The 17,843-nt window shown below is 35.3% G+C and overlaps 1 protein-coding gene across 1 annotated transcript in view; it reads left to right on the forward strand.

Moving 5' to 3' along the window:
- Nucleotides 1-17,843, forward strand: part of LOC113228280 — a 156,425-nt gene extending 138,582 nt beyond the window's left edge. Inside the window, exons 4-13 of the mRNA XM_026461545.1 lie at nt 4,872-4,990; nt 7,138-7,322; nt 7,643-7,957; nt 8,382-14,472; nt 14,549-14,683; nt 14,981-15,240; nt 15,753-15,882; nt 16,406-16,552; nt 16,636-16,758; nt 17,602-17,843. Coding sequence (XP_026317330.1) covers nt 4,872-4,990; nt 7,138-7,322; nt 7,643-7,957; nt 8,382-14,472; nt 14,549-14,683; nt 14,981-15,240; nt 15,753-15,882; nt 16,406-16,552; nt 16,636-16,758; nt 17,602-17,843 — 7,747 coding nt within the window. The remainder of the gene's footprint in view (nt 1-4,871; nt 4,991-7,137; nt 7,323-7,642; nt 7,958-8,381; nt 14,473-14,548; nt 14,684-14,980; nt 15,241-15,752; nt 15,883-16,405; nt 16,553-16,635; nt 16,759-17,601) is intronic.

Here is a 17,843-nt window from a genome sequence, read left to right on the forward strand (position 1 = left end):
AATTAAGTTAAGTTTTATTGAAATATCTTAAATTCGCCACTATACAGTACTTGACACTGGAGATAATAAAAATCGGTTCTCACTACTCAAATTATATGGAGAGAAAAACGCCTTGAATTGGAGAAATAGCAAAATCAACCGTTAAAATAATTGCTCCTTAGTAAAATTTAGGCGCTATTTATAAAAATGAATCTTCATGCGTGAACAGCCAGCTTTAGAGGTGGATGATTTTCTTTAAAATGAAATGGGACACTATGGAGGGGGTACTTCCAATAAAAAAATAATCATGAAAATCGGTTCACAAATACCGGACTTATCGCGTAACATACATACAAAACAAAAAAACAAACAGTCGAATTGAGAATCTCCTCCTTTTTTGAAGTCGGTTAAAACAAAAATTCATAATAATATTAATAATGCATAGAATTACATTACATTATATTACATATCGCTTACATTAATTATATCTGAAGTTACACAAATTAAATTTTAAATAATGTCCAAATAAATTAAATAAACGTCAATTCAAGTAATTAAAATTATAAATTACAATTAAATAAATTCATAGTACTATATTATAATAGTGGCACCTTTTGTTTAAATGATACTACAATGGTTTACGTAAGTGCAATCAGGCCTGCCAGCTATCATTGTCCAGATGCTGTTGGCGCTGACGCGCACCATGCGCACCAAAAAGTGCATCCCTTGCGCATTGTTTCCACAAAAAAATGTTCTTTTGGTCTTTATTTCATGATCCCGAATATGTATGTAACTTAGTTTTGAATATTAACATTTTTAAATGTTATTTGTGCCCCTTTTCGTTCCGAGAGCAGAATAACGTGTTAATCCTCAAAAATTCGGAAATTAAGAATTATTGCCAAATTGTAGTTTACTACTTTAGTTACAAACATAATTTATTTTAAAACATGGCAAAAACAGATCCACTAGCCACAACCACGAAAAAATGATTGGGCGCCATTTTCTCAAAACTATGATCATATTGGTTGACACGTTATTGCTTGTCAGTATCTTAAATATGTACATTTAGTTGCCGATGTACAGTAATTATACAGATGTTAATCAAAATTACTTACAATGTATTGCAAGTAATTTTGCAAGCGTGTGAGTAAATATTAATAGAATTTCACGTTTAATCTTTACTGTTAAGTAATTGCAATTAATATAAATTGGTATTTGTAAATTTTAAACATTCTTTATTGCTATACAAGCAACGTGTTAAAAGCCATTTTGTTTTATTGAAGCATACATGACGTGAGGTCAAGAAGTTACATTTATGCATAATAAATTACTCTAAAGAAACACCTTTGTATATACGTCATATAAGCTTTTAAACTTTAGCGTTGGATTATGGTAACATTATTGAAAATCACGATGTTTTAATTACTCCACTAGTTTTGTTATAACAAAATTCCTTCGATCCGACAGGATTCGACCAGCGCCTTCAGCATCGACGTGCTTGACGCTCTAATAACTGAGTTACGAAACGAACAAATTTTTTCGGTTATTTTGTGAGAAGAATAACTCATGGATTTCTCACAAATTGTTGTTACATTTACTAAATTTGAAGGAGCTCGGAAAAATCTTTTATTAAAAATAAAACTTTTTTAAATAAATCATAAATAAAATCGTTTATTTCCGATCTCTAGAATATTCTTAAATAATAAAATTGATTAGTATTTCAACTTAACATTAAAAAAAAAAATTATGATTTTCAAATTTTATTTTCAAATTCAAAATTCATATTCAAATTCAAATTCAAATCTCTATAAAAAATCATAAGCAATATCAAAACCAAAATAATAGTCACATTTAAGCATTGCAACCCTTTGCTTAGAGTTCGCAAAAAAAAAACTTAAATTTAGTATGCCATTGTATCTATGAGTAGGCTCCATTTAAAACTGATAAAATGAATAAAGTTTATTATGTTTGTATTCATTTTAATAAATAAAATCAAAACATCTAAGCTAAGCTAAGTTTGACGAGGAAGGAGCGTAAAAATAAAAAGAATGTAGCAAAAAGGCCGCATAAAAATAATTATAACTTTTTATTACAAAAAGACCTCTAAAGTTTGTGAAATTACGTCTATTTGCCAAGTTTCATTGAAATTATTAACGGAAAGTGGGTGAAATCCAATAATATTTAATAATGGAATATTTTCTTGAAATTTGAATGTAACCATTACTGAGATACCCCCTTTCCAACAAAAAAACGAATCATAGAAATCGGTTCACAAATGTCAGAGAAGTGGCGTAACATACACATAAAAAAGAAAAGAATATAGAGTCCGTATGACAATTTTTTTGATGTCGGTTAAAAATACCGCCGAGTTTTACTGTACGCTATAGGTACTAACTTACTAGCAAGTATGATGACATAGGTGTTTGTACACCAAAAGTTTAGGCCAAGTTGCACTGGTCATGTCACTAAAAGGGTCGTTTGCAAAATAAATATGATACATGGTTAGCTTATATAAATCCTTCTTAATGATTCAGGTCAAGCGAGTCTTAGCGAAAGAAAGAAAAGACTCGATCCACATAAATTTATTTACAAATAGAAACGCAAAGGCCCAAAAAGGCCTACTTATGTATACCTAACGATTTAAAAATACGTTCTCTGGTTTTGAGAATTTGATTAACCAACGTAAGAATAGTGGAAGGAACAAGGAATTCGAGAACGATTCAAAATTTTATAAGTAAGTGGCCAGGAACTAGTAAAGAGAATGACAAAAAGGTTATTTATTTTTTTATTTACTCGTATTAAAATCAAATCATTACATATCTCTTACTTCATTTTATATATCTAGCTGTTATAAGTAGTTTAGATATGTGTAATACATATTCAGATTTTAACTTTTGTATTTCGTGACAATCTTCACTTCAATCAACTGGTGTCTAAATGAAAGAGAGTCATTATCTAAGAAGGTTTGTTTGAGTGTTACTATTATTCTTAACATTGCAACTATTTGCGATCTACTTAATAAAAGTTATATGTACATAATCTTATACATATAGACAATATTTTGTTCTAACAAAGACAATTCAAATAAACGTACACATGTGACAATTAATAACAAAAAAAAAAAAATTAGTAAGAAACAAAAATAATAATATGTAGGTGGGATGACGACGAAAAGGAGGTCTGCAACTTCACAAAGCTTTAGTTAGTTTGCCTAACTCGCGACATGTCAAACTCAAACGTAAAAACAAATGTTAACCATCTCACAATCGTGGTTTCGAATTAACTTATTTAATGTTTTATTTCTGTTTAGAATTGTAAAATGTAGCTGTGTCGAGCAGTCACAAACTTAAGTTAACTTTAAGACCCGCTACAACCTCAAATCGCTTTGGTTGATTTCGTATAACAGTGAAAGTGTTGAAACAATCTCTTTGCAAAAGATATATATAGAAAAATTGAGGATACAAGGTGAGAATACACTATTCCCAAAAATTTCACGATAGAAAAAAAAACACAAACTTACCTCGAAATTTTACAAGAAAACCGCTGTATTCAATATTCTTTACTTAAGTACCAATGATTTCTTTTTTATATTAACTGAACTAAATATAATACGTATAGTATGCATTTTTAAAATGGCTGATTTTGATTTGTAAAAAAAATAATTCTGAAGTAAAAGTGTCCTTGCCACTCATTGACTTACAATTATATGGACGTCGGGTCCGCGTTAAAAAGTGTCCGAACTTATAGGGCGTTAAAATCGTATACAGAGCGTCATTCACGCTTTAGTCTTCGTTTGTTCGACTGACAGCGAAGCAAGCAAAATTAGACAGTACTGCGATGACATTACAATTTAAATTCAACGTTTTAGCTTTTTCATATTCCTTTACATGTCACGAAGTTTAAATAGGTTGACTTGGGACATTTTTTTCGTGGTTTTTGTATTAGACCCGTCGTCCATTTATTTGTAAGTCAATGTTGCCACTCGACCTGCGCAGTAATGGGACAAATTCGAATTCGAGCTGGGGTAGTTTCGACTCTACGGCTGTGATATATTTAACCTGATTTCATGAAAAAACTGTTTATGTAAATCAGCCGTGGTAGCATAATGGTTTGTCCTACTGCCTCTCAAGCAGAGGGTTGTAGGTTCGAATCCGACCTTGCACCTCCGAGATTTTCGGAATTTATGTGCGTAATTTAATTTGAAATTTACCATGGGCTTTTCGGGGAAGGAAAACGTTGTGAGAAACCTGCAGACGTCTTCAAAGCAATTTAATGATTTGTGTAAAGTTTCCAATTCGATAGTCCGCGTGGCAACTATAACCCAAGATCTTTCGTTGCGAATGGAAGCCTGTGGCCATCAGTCGGACTATATACAGGGTTAATAGTAAAATTCCAACAACCTAGAGCAGAATTACATCATAAGCAACAACTATTGTTCCATGACTTTTTACAAAACATAATAAATTTACCAAAAAGAAAATTCTAACTTTGTACTGTACTATCTGACACTTTTTAGATTTGTCGTAAGTTAGTAAGTTAGCTCCTGCGTTTTGCATCGGACGGAACATAAAATCTGACAAGTAATAAAATTCGTTTTTTTATACATAATAGACCGATGACTCCATTCCACCTGATGTAAATAATAATATATATAATAATAAATCATTTATTTGAACATCTATGGCCCACTTGTTAGTAATACAAAAAGATACAGAACATTTAAACTTAAAGCTATTGTTAGTAGGTACAATTTACGGGACAATACATTGGCAAACACAAGAACACGTATATGCAACTTACTGCTCGAGGCGCCGATAACCTCATGATCTCACCAGAACCTGGATAAAATGTTGAAGCATCGGCGCATCAAGCTTAGCCGCAAACATTTTCAGAATGCTGTTAGGACTCGAACGCAGCCTCGAGAGTAGTGACGCCTTTTTGTTTCGCATCACAGCAAAAAAGTCATCTACTCCCGCTAGAGCAAACATCGAGGATGCGCTACAATGCCGTGGTAGTCGTGGTAGTGGTAGTAAAATGGAATCCAAACGTGAAGGAACTTAGTAATTGAAGAAAAGTTCTTGTTTATAATGTTACGAATATAGTCCTAAGAAGTTGCTAGTATTTTACAAACGACACTGTTTAGACTAACTATGATTAGTTTTATTTATTTACGTAAATTAATTTTTCTTAAGTAGGTAGCTACTTAACTAACAAAACTATTGTACAGAGAGAAACACTAAATTTAGTAATAATGTTCTAAGTAATATTAACAACTGTAGTATAGAAAAGTAGAGTAAATGTTGTACTAATATTTTCCACCACTTTTTAGTGTTGTTTAGCACAGGATTCTTCTTTGTAAATGAGCTCATTGGCTGTACAGATCTGCTTGTGTAAGTATTATAAGCTTTAATATTAGACGTTGATATTTCTCACCTAAAATTTATGGGTTAATCTGTCCCTCCTTATCATAACTAACGTAATCGATATTTTTTGCGAAATTGAGTTATTAACATATCTGAACTCAGCGAAACAAGACTTGGAGGGTTGTCCCTCCATAAGCTATTTTTACCAGTGATGCATTCGCGCGTTTGAACAAAAAAGAACTTTTGGTGCCACTATCTCGAAAGACACCAAAATGTAAATGCGTTAGTCATTACAAGGAGGGCAGTAATTATTACTATTATTATTGATAGTTCATGTCATTTTGGCTTACATTTTGAGCAATTTATTTGTATTACGAATCCAACAAAAGTTACTTACTTTTTATAAATAATATCAAGTGTCGGGACGAACAAGTCGCGCGCCTGATGGTAAGCTACTCGCCTGTCATAACGGTTGCAGTGCCACTCAGAGCTTTAAATTCACAAAGATCTGAGGAGCACTGCCACTGCGCCCGTCACCCTGGGACATACGATGACAAGTCCCATGTGCCAGTAATTTCACTTACCCTTCAAAACCGGAACACAGTAATGCTGACATTACTGCTGGGCTGCAGAAATAGGTAAGGTGGCAGCTGTACTTCCTTGGATGAACCCTTTCACAAGGAGCTCTGCAGCTACTAAATGTATATAATATCACGTGAAATTTAGAGAAAATATAGTTAAATTAACAAAACAGTATACTCAAAAAAATCACCATATGTAAACTGTTCATCGAGACAACTGAATGAGAAAAAACATGATCGTTCTTTTGGGATCAATTTGAGGAGTTCGGTAGTCTGCAGACTGTCATAGTTGCAGCAGTGGATCAAGGTTACCATAGTATTTTATAATATCATGGGATTTCCATTGTATATCAAATTTCAAGTCTGATTACCCTTGATCGGAATAGTTAAAGTTTATTTACCTAAATTTTGAGGAACAGAGACCGAAAGTGGAGACTCGATTCAGGATCTCAATAGATTAAAAATTGACGTTATTTGGGATAGGTAGACTATATTTATGGAAACTTTTCGACGAGTTGCTGCAACCACCAATTTTTCGAAATATTTAGGAAAATTTCGACAAAAAAAATTCTGAATTTTGATAAATATATTCTACCTACCCACTCAAATAACGTCAATTTTTAATGTACCTAAGTGATTTCCCGAATCCCAAAAAAACCGGGACGAAAATGTAGTCGTAAGGCAGTCTCCACTTTCTGCCTCCGTTTATCGAAACTTATCTTTTCCGACCACTGCTGATTACCAGTGAAAGTAAAAGTAATATTATTTATTTTGTAACTGAGATCACTTCACTAACAGTAAATAGAACTGATGATTTTTAAACAGTTGAACAAATGTTCATCAAATATAACTGAGAACCATCCCGATTAAATTCCTCCAAACAAAAAAACACTTTATGTTTTGAATCGTGATATGAATTTCAAATCAGCAAGGTCTGAAGGCCACTGCTACTGCAATCTTCATCCTGAGACATATCAAGTGTAATATGTAATGTGTAATGTTATAAGTTACATATAGTTCTATATTTAAATTGATAACCCAATAACCTTTCCCTGAAATATATAGTATGTATGAAAAGATATATCTTTGAAAAGTAAAAACGATAGCAAATCTGACTACCGTAAACTGTACTATGGCTTGTTTGCACTTAATTCATAGTGTAATTACTTCCGGAACCAAACGAAATAACGAATATGTTTTTACCAAAATTCCAGCATTCAACTCAAATGGAATAGTATACGACAATTCACCATGGCGACCTGGTCGGGAAATGGATTTAGTAGACCGACCATTGACAGAGGAAGACGAGAGGAAAATGAAGAATCTTGCTACCAGGATCATGAACAATGGAGTAGAAGTTCTAGTGAAGGATAAGAGTGCAGATGCTAAACAAGATCAGGTATGTATTAATGGGATAATGGTGACTTCGAAGTGAATATTGGATAGATGACTTTTGGCTTTAGACAAGATCAATAGTGTTAAATAATGAAATAATGTCATAAAAGTTTCCAAAAAAATTTATCTCTGAATTAAGAAAGTCTATTTTGCCCATATTTTGCCAAAGTATCAGTGTAAAGTAAACTTATGTCAAAGATACATTGAAATGTTAAGAATATTTCAAAGTAATTTAAGGTGAGCATCTAGTTTTTATTCAATGCACATCTCGTTTGATTTCCACCATTATCACTAAAAGCTTGATTTCATTTATCTTTTTCTCAGCGCAAGCTTAAATTCATTCATATAACACCATTGAAACATCACCATGGCATTGGAAACTCGCCACCTAAGCAGTTGCTATCATCAGCTGTCGCCACATTCGTGAACCAGCAACAAATGACTGCATTATTCCCACTCCATCATACAATGAGACATAACTACATCATCAAGACTTGTATGACTACATACACGTACTTAACAACTATAGTTCATAACAAAAGAAGCGCTATATCTACGTTTGAAACTGTAGTATCGGTTGTTACTACTGAGTCTTTGACAGACCCTTTCCATGCTATGGCAGAAGTAAATCCGACAAAAGTAAGAATTTTATCCCTTTCGGGATTGGACCTCGACTCCTTATTCCGCATCAAAATTTGGTGTAAAATGTCGACTTAATGTTCATGTCTAATAATGTAAAAAACTGCCTTAATGTAACCTACCCTACAGTTCCAGGGAATAATCCTCCCTACATCCTGGTTGAGTCATTTAGGTAACATACAGCCCATGAACACGATTTCCACAACACCTTTGCTACAATTGCTTCTAACTTGTACTCCTTCTAAATTCTTTACCCTGTTGATAAAGCATACAGCTACAAAATCATCGTACATTACTTAAAATACCATTGTCCTATTATCTCCTAAACATACCTAGTATGTTATATTATCCACTATAAATATTCTCTCTTGTACGTGATAAATTATTCGTAAATACTGATGAAAAAAAATATCTCAATTTTCAGACAAAATATATGGAAATGAAGACCATTCAACCATCAGCACCAAGTCATATGTTCATGAGTAATTTTCCCAAAATCGATAAACGAGTAGACAACGCTCAAGTTGATGTCGACGGCTTCGAACTAATACAACCTTCAGAATCTGGTCATGTTCCTTGTACAACATCCTGCTCTTGCAGCCATACAAAAACCGAAGGTTTGAGGACAAGATATCCTAACCCACATGACCATTCTATTGCATCTTCAATATATGGAATGAAGACTTCGAAATACGGAGCCAGTAAGTTAGATTTACGACCCACGAAAGTTGAATCTATTGACAAGAAAACCCAATATGGTCCTTATGAATATGAAGATACCCAACAAGCACCAACTGACAGAATTGTAGAAAAATACACAGAAGTGATCAATGAATATTCTGATGAAAAAGATAGTAATTCCTTTGCGCAAGGTGAATTATTAACTAATGAACAAGCTCCTAACCAACATTTAAAAACTAATAAAGTATCTACTAAAACTCCTGAAAAAAACAAACCTGAAAAGCTACAAAAACCAAATAAAAACAAAGTACTTGTAGCTGACTTGTTAAAACTGGGCTCTCTAGGAATCAAAGGCTTATCCCAGTTAGCGCCAGTAATTGAGAAAATGACTGGAGGGTTATTAAAACGTCAGGATACTAATAAAATAACGACAACTACGACAACTTCAAAACCAGTGACAAATTTGACGCCTTATCACGTTAATAAAAGAGTCGATAGCGAAATTGAGTCCAAGCAAAGCAGTTTCCCAATCTATATACCAGTTGACGAGTTAGAGACGTCGGAATCTCAAATTGTATTCACAAACGTTACGTTGCATCAGAACCTAGCGTGGGCTGCGGAGCATAAGCAACCTAAATCACATATCGTCCCACCTAAAATAATCCACGAAAGCCCTCTTGTAAATGGCGGAATACCTATTAGCCCTGGTGAAATAATTACGGCTAATTCCGATGTGATTGTTGGTAAACCAGCTGTAGGCGGGCCATTAACCTTGGCCGCTAGTGGAATTAGGTTACATAATCCAGTCAACCCACCGCCGATCGATAGTTTCGTAGCAGGCAGTGAACAGTACTTTGTAAAAAGTAAGCCTGTAAGTGAGCAATCTTCTAACATTCAAGTGGATGACTCGTTTGATTTAAGACCCCCTGAATTACCTAAGCCCACGCCCAAACCTATTAGAAATCGCCCTGTTCCTCCATCTTTGCCTTCTTTTGTTCCTCCTTCTCCACAACCACCAAATAAAATTCATCAGCGATATCCACACCCGCCTCAAATTCTCCATTCGTCAGACCAGATGATGAAGACACAACACATCAAGACTAATAATCCCATCTTAAGCAACCACGGAAGACCAGCTTTCTTAGACTATATTCCTTCATTAGGCAAACCAAATGCGCCGACTAAGCATGTTGAATTCAAGCCTGTTGTTGAAGATAGTAGCGAAGAAAGAGACAATAGTCCAAGTTCTTCTGAAATTGTTAATACCAGAGTAACACTAGATGGACAACTAATCCGGGCAAATAACCCTGTAAGCAATCCTGATGTAGTACACAAACCATTCTTAGTTGATATTCAGCCTTCTAAAGTAGCTAATGTATTAATTCCACATGGAAGTGCGACCGCTTTAGTATTCGCTGGGTCTTCAGAACCTCACAAAACTGGAGAATATATTGACGATCCTTTGCCTTATCCTGAACCCGGTTATTTCGGAAGTTTCAGTATTGACGCTCCTCAAATGACAAATGTTCATAACGTTGCGCCGAATAATAAACCATTTTCGGCAAAACCAAGTATTCATCCTCCAATGGATAATTACAAACTGAATACATCACCACCGTTCAAAGACCAACCATTAAGAAATGACTTAAAACTGAAATGGAAAGATAATAAACACCCAATAGATTACAATAATATTCCACCTCCTACGAGTAATCAAGAAACGCATTTACAAGTTGGTCCACAAATAACTGCTTATAATCCAGATGTCTATCGACCTAATAATGGTGATTTTGATAAGTACAAATTTATTAGAAATAATGATAAGTTCAAAGATGGGAAAGAAGTTATCGATAAGGAATATGAAAATTATTTAGCTGTGCCACCACCACCTCCCGGAATGCAGTTCCATAAGGAACCTCATTATGATAATAAAAACAAGCCTTACAATCAACGACCTATCATTCACACTAAGCCAATACAAGATATGAAAGTTTTCTTGAACATTCAACATCCAGTGCCTAAACCAAGTTCAGAATCTCAACCTCCCAAAGTAACTTCTGAGATTTACTTTGCAGCACAAGCTCCAAACAGCAAACCTACTCCAACGTACACCATTCACATGCCTCCATCTCAACCTACTTATGGTAATGTATATAATGTACCTAATTCTATGAACCATCATAAATTCCCGAGCACAAATGTAGGAACTTCAAGCAATTCCTTTACAGTGGTTTCATCACCTAACTTCGCTAACAAATCAATATTCGCCAATGATATAAACAGTAACGATAATACGTACACAGTTACTCTCAATACTGCTACAAATGTAGCTAGTAATGTTGGAGAGACTGGACAAGTTATTGGTTCAAGCGTACCGGTTGCTATAGGAACTTCTTCAAATGTTGGACAATTAAATGCTGATATACCTATTGGAACTAACTTTGCTATACGAGTCGAAGATTCTTCTCCAGTAGAAAGCTATGGGCAGCATAGACATCCTTCAGTAGTTTATAACAATCAAGTCAATGAACCCGAAATAGCTGTCGGTGACAACCGGTGGAACTTAACTTCGAATGACAATGCAGGATCTAAATTCGAAGGTACTACTAAGAATCATTACTTTAATCAAGGTTTCTCGGAAAGACCAATTCAGAAAGTTGTAGAGCCATTCGTTGCACCAACCTTGAACAGCCATGCCAACTTCCCTATGATGAGTGAAACGACAAGTAAACCAAGTTCTTACGAAGACGTGAAACCAGTCACAGAGGAAATAGACGATATCAAGAATTCTGACCAGAAGAGACCTCCAAAACTGATACCGAACATTCCTACTAACTCTCATGGATGGTATTCGAGTATATTTTCTAACGAGAATAATATAAATAACATTAAAGTTGAAGCTACGACTAGAAAGATTATACCTCTGTTACACGAGTACAATGAAGATACCATATCTGATTTCGGACAGAAGATAACTAGTATTGGCAAGCCTCCCTCTGATTTTTGGGCACAGACACAAATTCCACCACAAGTGCCTAATAATAAAAATAAATTTAATATTGGTAAACCATTCACAAGACATCAAACTACTGAAAAACCATCTTCTACAGCCGCTTTATTTACTTCAAAGCCTTACAATCCAAATTATATTCCATCATACTTTGGTGGCATCAAACAACCAGCCTATGACATACCAGTAAGAGACAATAGTGACGAGACTACAACGACCAAAACTTCAGAAAAAATTAAACCTGTTTATGAGAATTCTGAAGAAATTTACGATGGTGAAGACGAAGAATTGAACAACAATGGTGAAAATGAAGGAGAAGTGAGCCAAGAATCTATGCGAATACCCATTGTGAGTGCTTCTAATGAAGACAAAGCACCAAGTTATAAATCTACTACAGACCTAACTTTAACGAAAGATGACCAATTGGAGAAAAATAAAGATACTCAAATGAACGAAAACGGTCAGTTTGTTCAATTTAATCCCGGAACACAAACTGAGAAACCATTTGGAACTTACAATAAAACAACGTTTACCTCCAACACTATTAAGCCTATTTATGACAACCAGAAACCTAGACCTTTTACTACAAATACTTTATCTACATTAGATCATCAATTGCAACAACCACACTGGCAGATCAATCATTTAATGGTCAACTCTACGAACAACATGTCTTATGAAGACGGTTTTGAACTAAACATTGGAGAAGAAATGAGTAATCCAACATCATCAAAGCCTATAATATCACCTCATGCTCCTTATAACTCAGGATCTGAAAACAAATATAATAGGAGACCACAGAGGCCAATCTTCATATACAATCATGAAAAGAATCACGCTAATGATTCTAATATCATTACTTCAACTGTACACATTAATGACAAGAAACCGTTAGTTATAGAAGATATTCTAAACAACTCAACAGAACCACCCATTTCTTTGACAACTATAGAACTCAATCGCTCTTCGAGCGAAATTATTGACCTTTCTCCTCCTCCGCCAACAATGGAATATAGCTTTAAACCTTCCACGAACGATGAAATGATTATGGGTATGAGTCCACCTCCGCCTAGGATATCTCAACCGCCCAGATTACCTCAGCGAACTCCACCTACTCCGAGACCAATACTCAACAGGACGCCACTTTATAGAACCAAACCACCCAGAACGTTGCCTCCTAGAGTACCAACTACGTCGAGACCTATTAGAAGACCAACAAACAGAGATGAAGTCTCTACTTACAGACCAGTGTATGATGTATTGAACAATATAAGGCGACCAATTTATAATAAAGATCAGCCTTCCGTTCAAATGCTACCACCACCAAGAGACGTCCCATCAAGGTTGACTCCAGTTAATGATCCATCACCAACACTAAACATTCATTCTATTCCTAATGTGGTGTTCCCAACGCCTATATCGTCAGGCTGGCTTACATCATCTGGTGTAGAATTCTCGTCAAGCTTCGATTTTGGCCCTACTTCAGTTCAATTCCCAGAACCTGAAAAATCGAGTGTGCTATCGCTACCGGAAGTATCACCGACAGATAATTCTTATTCTTACGAAGTGCCCTCATCATCTGAACGCAATGATGAGATTAGCACTGACAACGTTAATCAAGACAAACACAGTACATTTAAGGAAGTTAGTATTGAATCTACAACTAAGAAGACTACTTCAAGTGAAGAATTAAATATAAGTGATTCTTTTGGCAGTGAATCGAGCCATGAAGACACAACTACAGATAAAATGAAGATTATTCATATTGGAAATAAGTATAATAGAACTAGAAAGCCTTATCCAATTAAACAAGATGATAAGAAAAGTACCACCAGTAAATATAAAATACCTTCCAAACCTCCAACAACACTCAAACCACCTAAAATACGTCCAGATGTGCTATATCCGTCAAGAGTAGTACCGTCTAGAAGGCCACTTAGACCGCAGCCTTCCAGGCTGCCAGTGACTTCAAGTGTTATTGAAGGTTCCGAATCATCAATCGAAGATGATTTTGTAAAACCAACAGAAGTATTAAATTATAACATATCACCAACTCCTGTTTTATCAGAAAGCACTAATCTTATTGCAAAATTACCATCCAGTGCAGTGACTCCTAGTATAGATGAAGTAATACCGAGCGTACAACCAATTAATCATGCGGGCAATGAAATAAAGATATCAGATGAAATTGTGCCAACAAAGACAGAATTCAGAACAACAGTAATTACTCTAACTAAGACGTTATTAGAGCCCCCAAGAACTGTGTCAAGTATCGGTTATGTGAACTTAACACATACATTAACGGTAACCCACACTATGACCAGTTTAGTAAGCAAATCTGAAGGAGCTGTCACTCAGACTCTAATATTAACTAATACACGTACGTCTACAATAGTAGATGTTGTTACTGAAATCCAGACGCAAGTACAGCCTACTACGATAATTGAGACTGTGACAAAGCATTTGCCTGTGGCTCATGTTGAACCAACTCCTGTTCATGAAATACCAGCGAAAACTAAAACTCCACTTGATGATTTAACAATGTCTTCTGAAGAAGAGAATCTTATTATTAAGGATGAAACCACAGAAAATATACAAAAGATTCACACTGACTCTGAAGGCGATAGTGATACTTTCTTTGTTGTTATGAATAAATCGCAAAATGGTGGTAAAGTACCTCCTATACAAACTGAATTGGAAACTGGCGAATATGATATCACTAGAAACGAACAAGTTAATAGTAATGGTGTGTCGCAAGTACTATTTGGTGAAATTCTACTAGCTGGTACACCTTACCTTGAAACTACGAACGTCGTTGCTCCAGGTAAGTCAATTATAAACAGGAATTGGTTTTCTAAAAAAATACAGAGTTATACAGATGAAATACGTTGCTGTTTTAGGTATAACGTACTTGAAAGAATGTCAACCAGATTGCAAAGCATCGAGGAATGAACGATGCCAGAGAATTGACGGAATGATGAAATGTATTTGCAGACCTGGTTTTGCTAGAATGTTCCCTGACAGACCTTGTAAACGTAAGTACTGTGTGGCTAAAGAAAATATTGCTTTTCTATTAGCGGCTCTGACTTCTTTAATAATGATTTGCAGATTCATTTATTATTAAATATTCTCTTTCTTTATATGAGATAATAAAAAAACTTTGATGCGACTTACAAAAGCTTTTAAAGGTTGCACATTAATGGTTAAATAACCTTTCCTTGGAATATATCCGATCCTATGACAAGTGGGACAAATGTGGGTTCATATAGTAAAAAATGTTATAAATGAGAGAGAGAATTAAGAAATTTAACTATTTTACATTTTGCTTGCAGCAACCTACACATACTCTGTAAAACTAGCTCTTGGCACCCAAGGCAACGAACGTCTAAGATTCCACGAGAACCTATCAGACAATTCAAGCAAACAATACCATGCGCTGGCTGTAGCCACTCACGAAGGCATAAATAGGATGATCATGCAATCTGACCTTAGAGATGTCTACCATGGAGTGCATATTACTGGATTCCATCCTATTGAAATAAAAGACGGTGGAGAAAACTTCCAGGGTGTAATGAACGACTTCTATGTACAGGTAGGAATGATTTCGATAAAAACCATTTAGCAACCATTGAAATAATATATAATTACAATGTAATTATCGAAAACAATTTAGTAACAATAAAATATGCTGTAGATAGGAAGATCGGTAGATCTTGATATATTTATAGAAACATTATAATAAAATTATGATCCCAGCTGTAGAACGTAGAGGAGGACGACACACGGCAGCCGCAATTTTATTTTCACGCTTAACATCATACGCACGCACACACATACACATGTGTGAGGTGCAATATTCGAATTCATATAAAATAAACCTGCGGCCGGCGATGAATGCACTCGTGTGTTGTACGTCATAGTCAGTACTCTATCACTTATGAAGCTTGACATCATTATTCAAAAGTTATTAAAATTCGTATAAGTACCTAGTAGACCTAAAGCAAAAGTTAAAAGAAATGTCAAGACAACGTAGCATGGGTCGTGGCCCTTTTTTCCTACATCTACATATGGTCGTGGCTAGTACATCCAAAACCATTGTTTCAGCTATCTGATAACGCGCACGAAAGCCGTCTGAAGGAAGTCATAGAAAAGTACTTGAGGAACAATAACTACAGTCTTGGTGGCACAGATGTGCATGCGGCAGGTGACTTAGTGGAAAAATTGGATGTTAGCGGTAAGTTTAGTAATGATCATTTAGGAGGTCTGGGTGCAGGTAGTAGAGCTAAAACGCATTGCAAGCAAAATGGGGTTTAATGGTGGACTTGTGAGAGTTCATTTTCTGTAGCTGTCGACAATTGGAGGTGTGGTAGATTACTACCAGTGTTCAAAATTTAATGAGCATTATATATATAACCGCGACACGAGCAACAATGCAATTACACATAAAATAGCTACTCTGTTACTACTGTGCTAACATATTGATACCTTACTTTCTCAAACTCGGTATCTTATACAGGAGGTGGCAAAACTTTCTATTTATTTTAAATTTCTAGTCAAGGGGGTTAATTTGGATGCATTAATGTAAAAATAGGTAAAAGCCAGTGTGTGAATATGTAGGAATTGTTATGTAATATCAGCCCGCAAAATTTGTATATACAATCCATTTTTTGCATTTCGTTAACTTTGTACTTTGAGATACGTGTTTGAGAAAGTACAATGTTATGTCGAAGTTCTTACTGAAACCTATAACATTCCAGATTTTGATGAATGCACAAGCGCCCAGTTCCACGATTGTTCAGAGCATGCTCAGTGCTTCAACCTCCGAGGCACCTACACTTGCAGCTGTCATGAAGGTTTCGCTGACCTCAGTGTCAACACGTTGTATCCTGGCAGAATTTGCTCTGGTAGAAATCTTATCTTTGCTAAACATACACTTTCATAAACACCAATTTTAGATGATTTTATATTTCATATATTGTCCTTCCAGCGGAACCTGTGGGTTGCGAGCGTTGCAACTACCACGGCACCTGCTACTCCCGTGACGATCAGCGGGTACTATGTGAATGCTTCCAGTGGTACGCTGGAAGCAGCTGCCATATAAACTTGAAAGGTACAGTTTTATCAATAAATATACAGGCTTTTGTCATTTTGTCTTTTACAGTGCTTCTATCATAAGGCATAGGTGTAGTGCAATAGTATCTATATAATATATCGTCGTGTCCTGGAGCATGAGACGCCCTGCATATGCGCTGTTTCGTGGATTTTGTTTTTGTTTTATAAATTGAACATAACAACATTTGTGTGTAGCACATAATTCTGTTTAAAGACTGTAAAGATACGAGTATAAGGCCGGGGATAGTGTAATTATGCGTAACTAGCTTTTGATTATGAGTTTCCATTTCGGTAATTTAGTGTCCAAACCAAATCCGGTTATATGTCATGGCAACTAAATTAGCGTGATTTACAGGAATCTATTATTATCCGTCCGTAGATAACATAAATTAATGCTTACTGTAACCATTGGAATAACAAAGTAATAACGTTAAATCCCTCTCCTATAAAAATTTGGTTTGTGCAGATACGCGCCTTTTACCAATGCTACATACGCGGATTTGCACTATCTCCGATGATAATTTAATCTCCTAATACTTGTTAAAACTATGTAGATCAAACGGCCTATACTTAAGTGTATAGGGTTGCTTGTAAATTCTAACAACTTCGCAGGATTATATTACTAATATCATAAGCAACAACTTTTCTTTCAAAACTATTTATTTATAAAACATAATAAGTATACTAAAAAACGAACTTTAAAGTTTTTGTTGTTCTATCTGACACTTTTTCATTTCATTTCACAAATAATGCTGTATATATAACAAGCATTGTCAAACACAGATATTTTAAATATTATTAAAGAAAAACTTTACTTATACCAAAATTACTTTAATTTTAGTGGTCCTGATCTCCTTGGTGGTCCTAGGAGCTCTTCTTACAGTGGTGTTAGCAGTATGCGCTATCGTGGCCTGCAGGAAACCACGACCGCCGCCTCGCTCCATTGTCACTTGCATTCAGAGCATGCCTTCTTTACATCAGGTTAGTTTTTATGATGATATTGCGGGGATTGCAGATACGGTACGCGATGGAACTAATGAACTCATGTGCGTGGAACGTAAAATAACAACCAAATTTGGGTAA

This window comes from Hyposmocoma kahamanoa, unplaced genomic scaffold (genome assembly GCF_003589595.1).
Source record: "Hyposmocoma kahamanoa isolate Upper Pololo Valley unplaced genomic scaffold, ASM358959v1 224, whole genome shotgun sequence".
NCBI lineage: Eukaryota > Metazoa > Arthropoda > Insecta > Lepidoptera > Cosmopterigidae > Hyposmocoma > Hyposmocoma kahamanoa.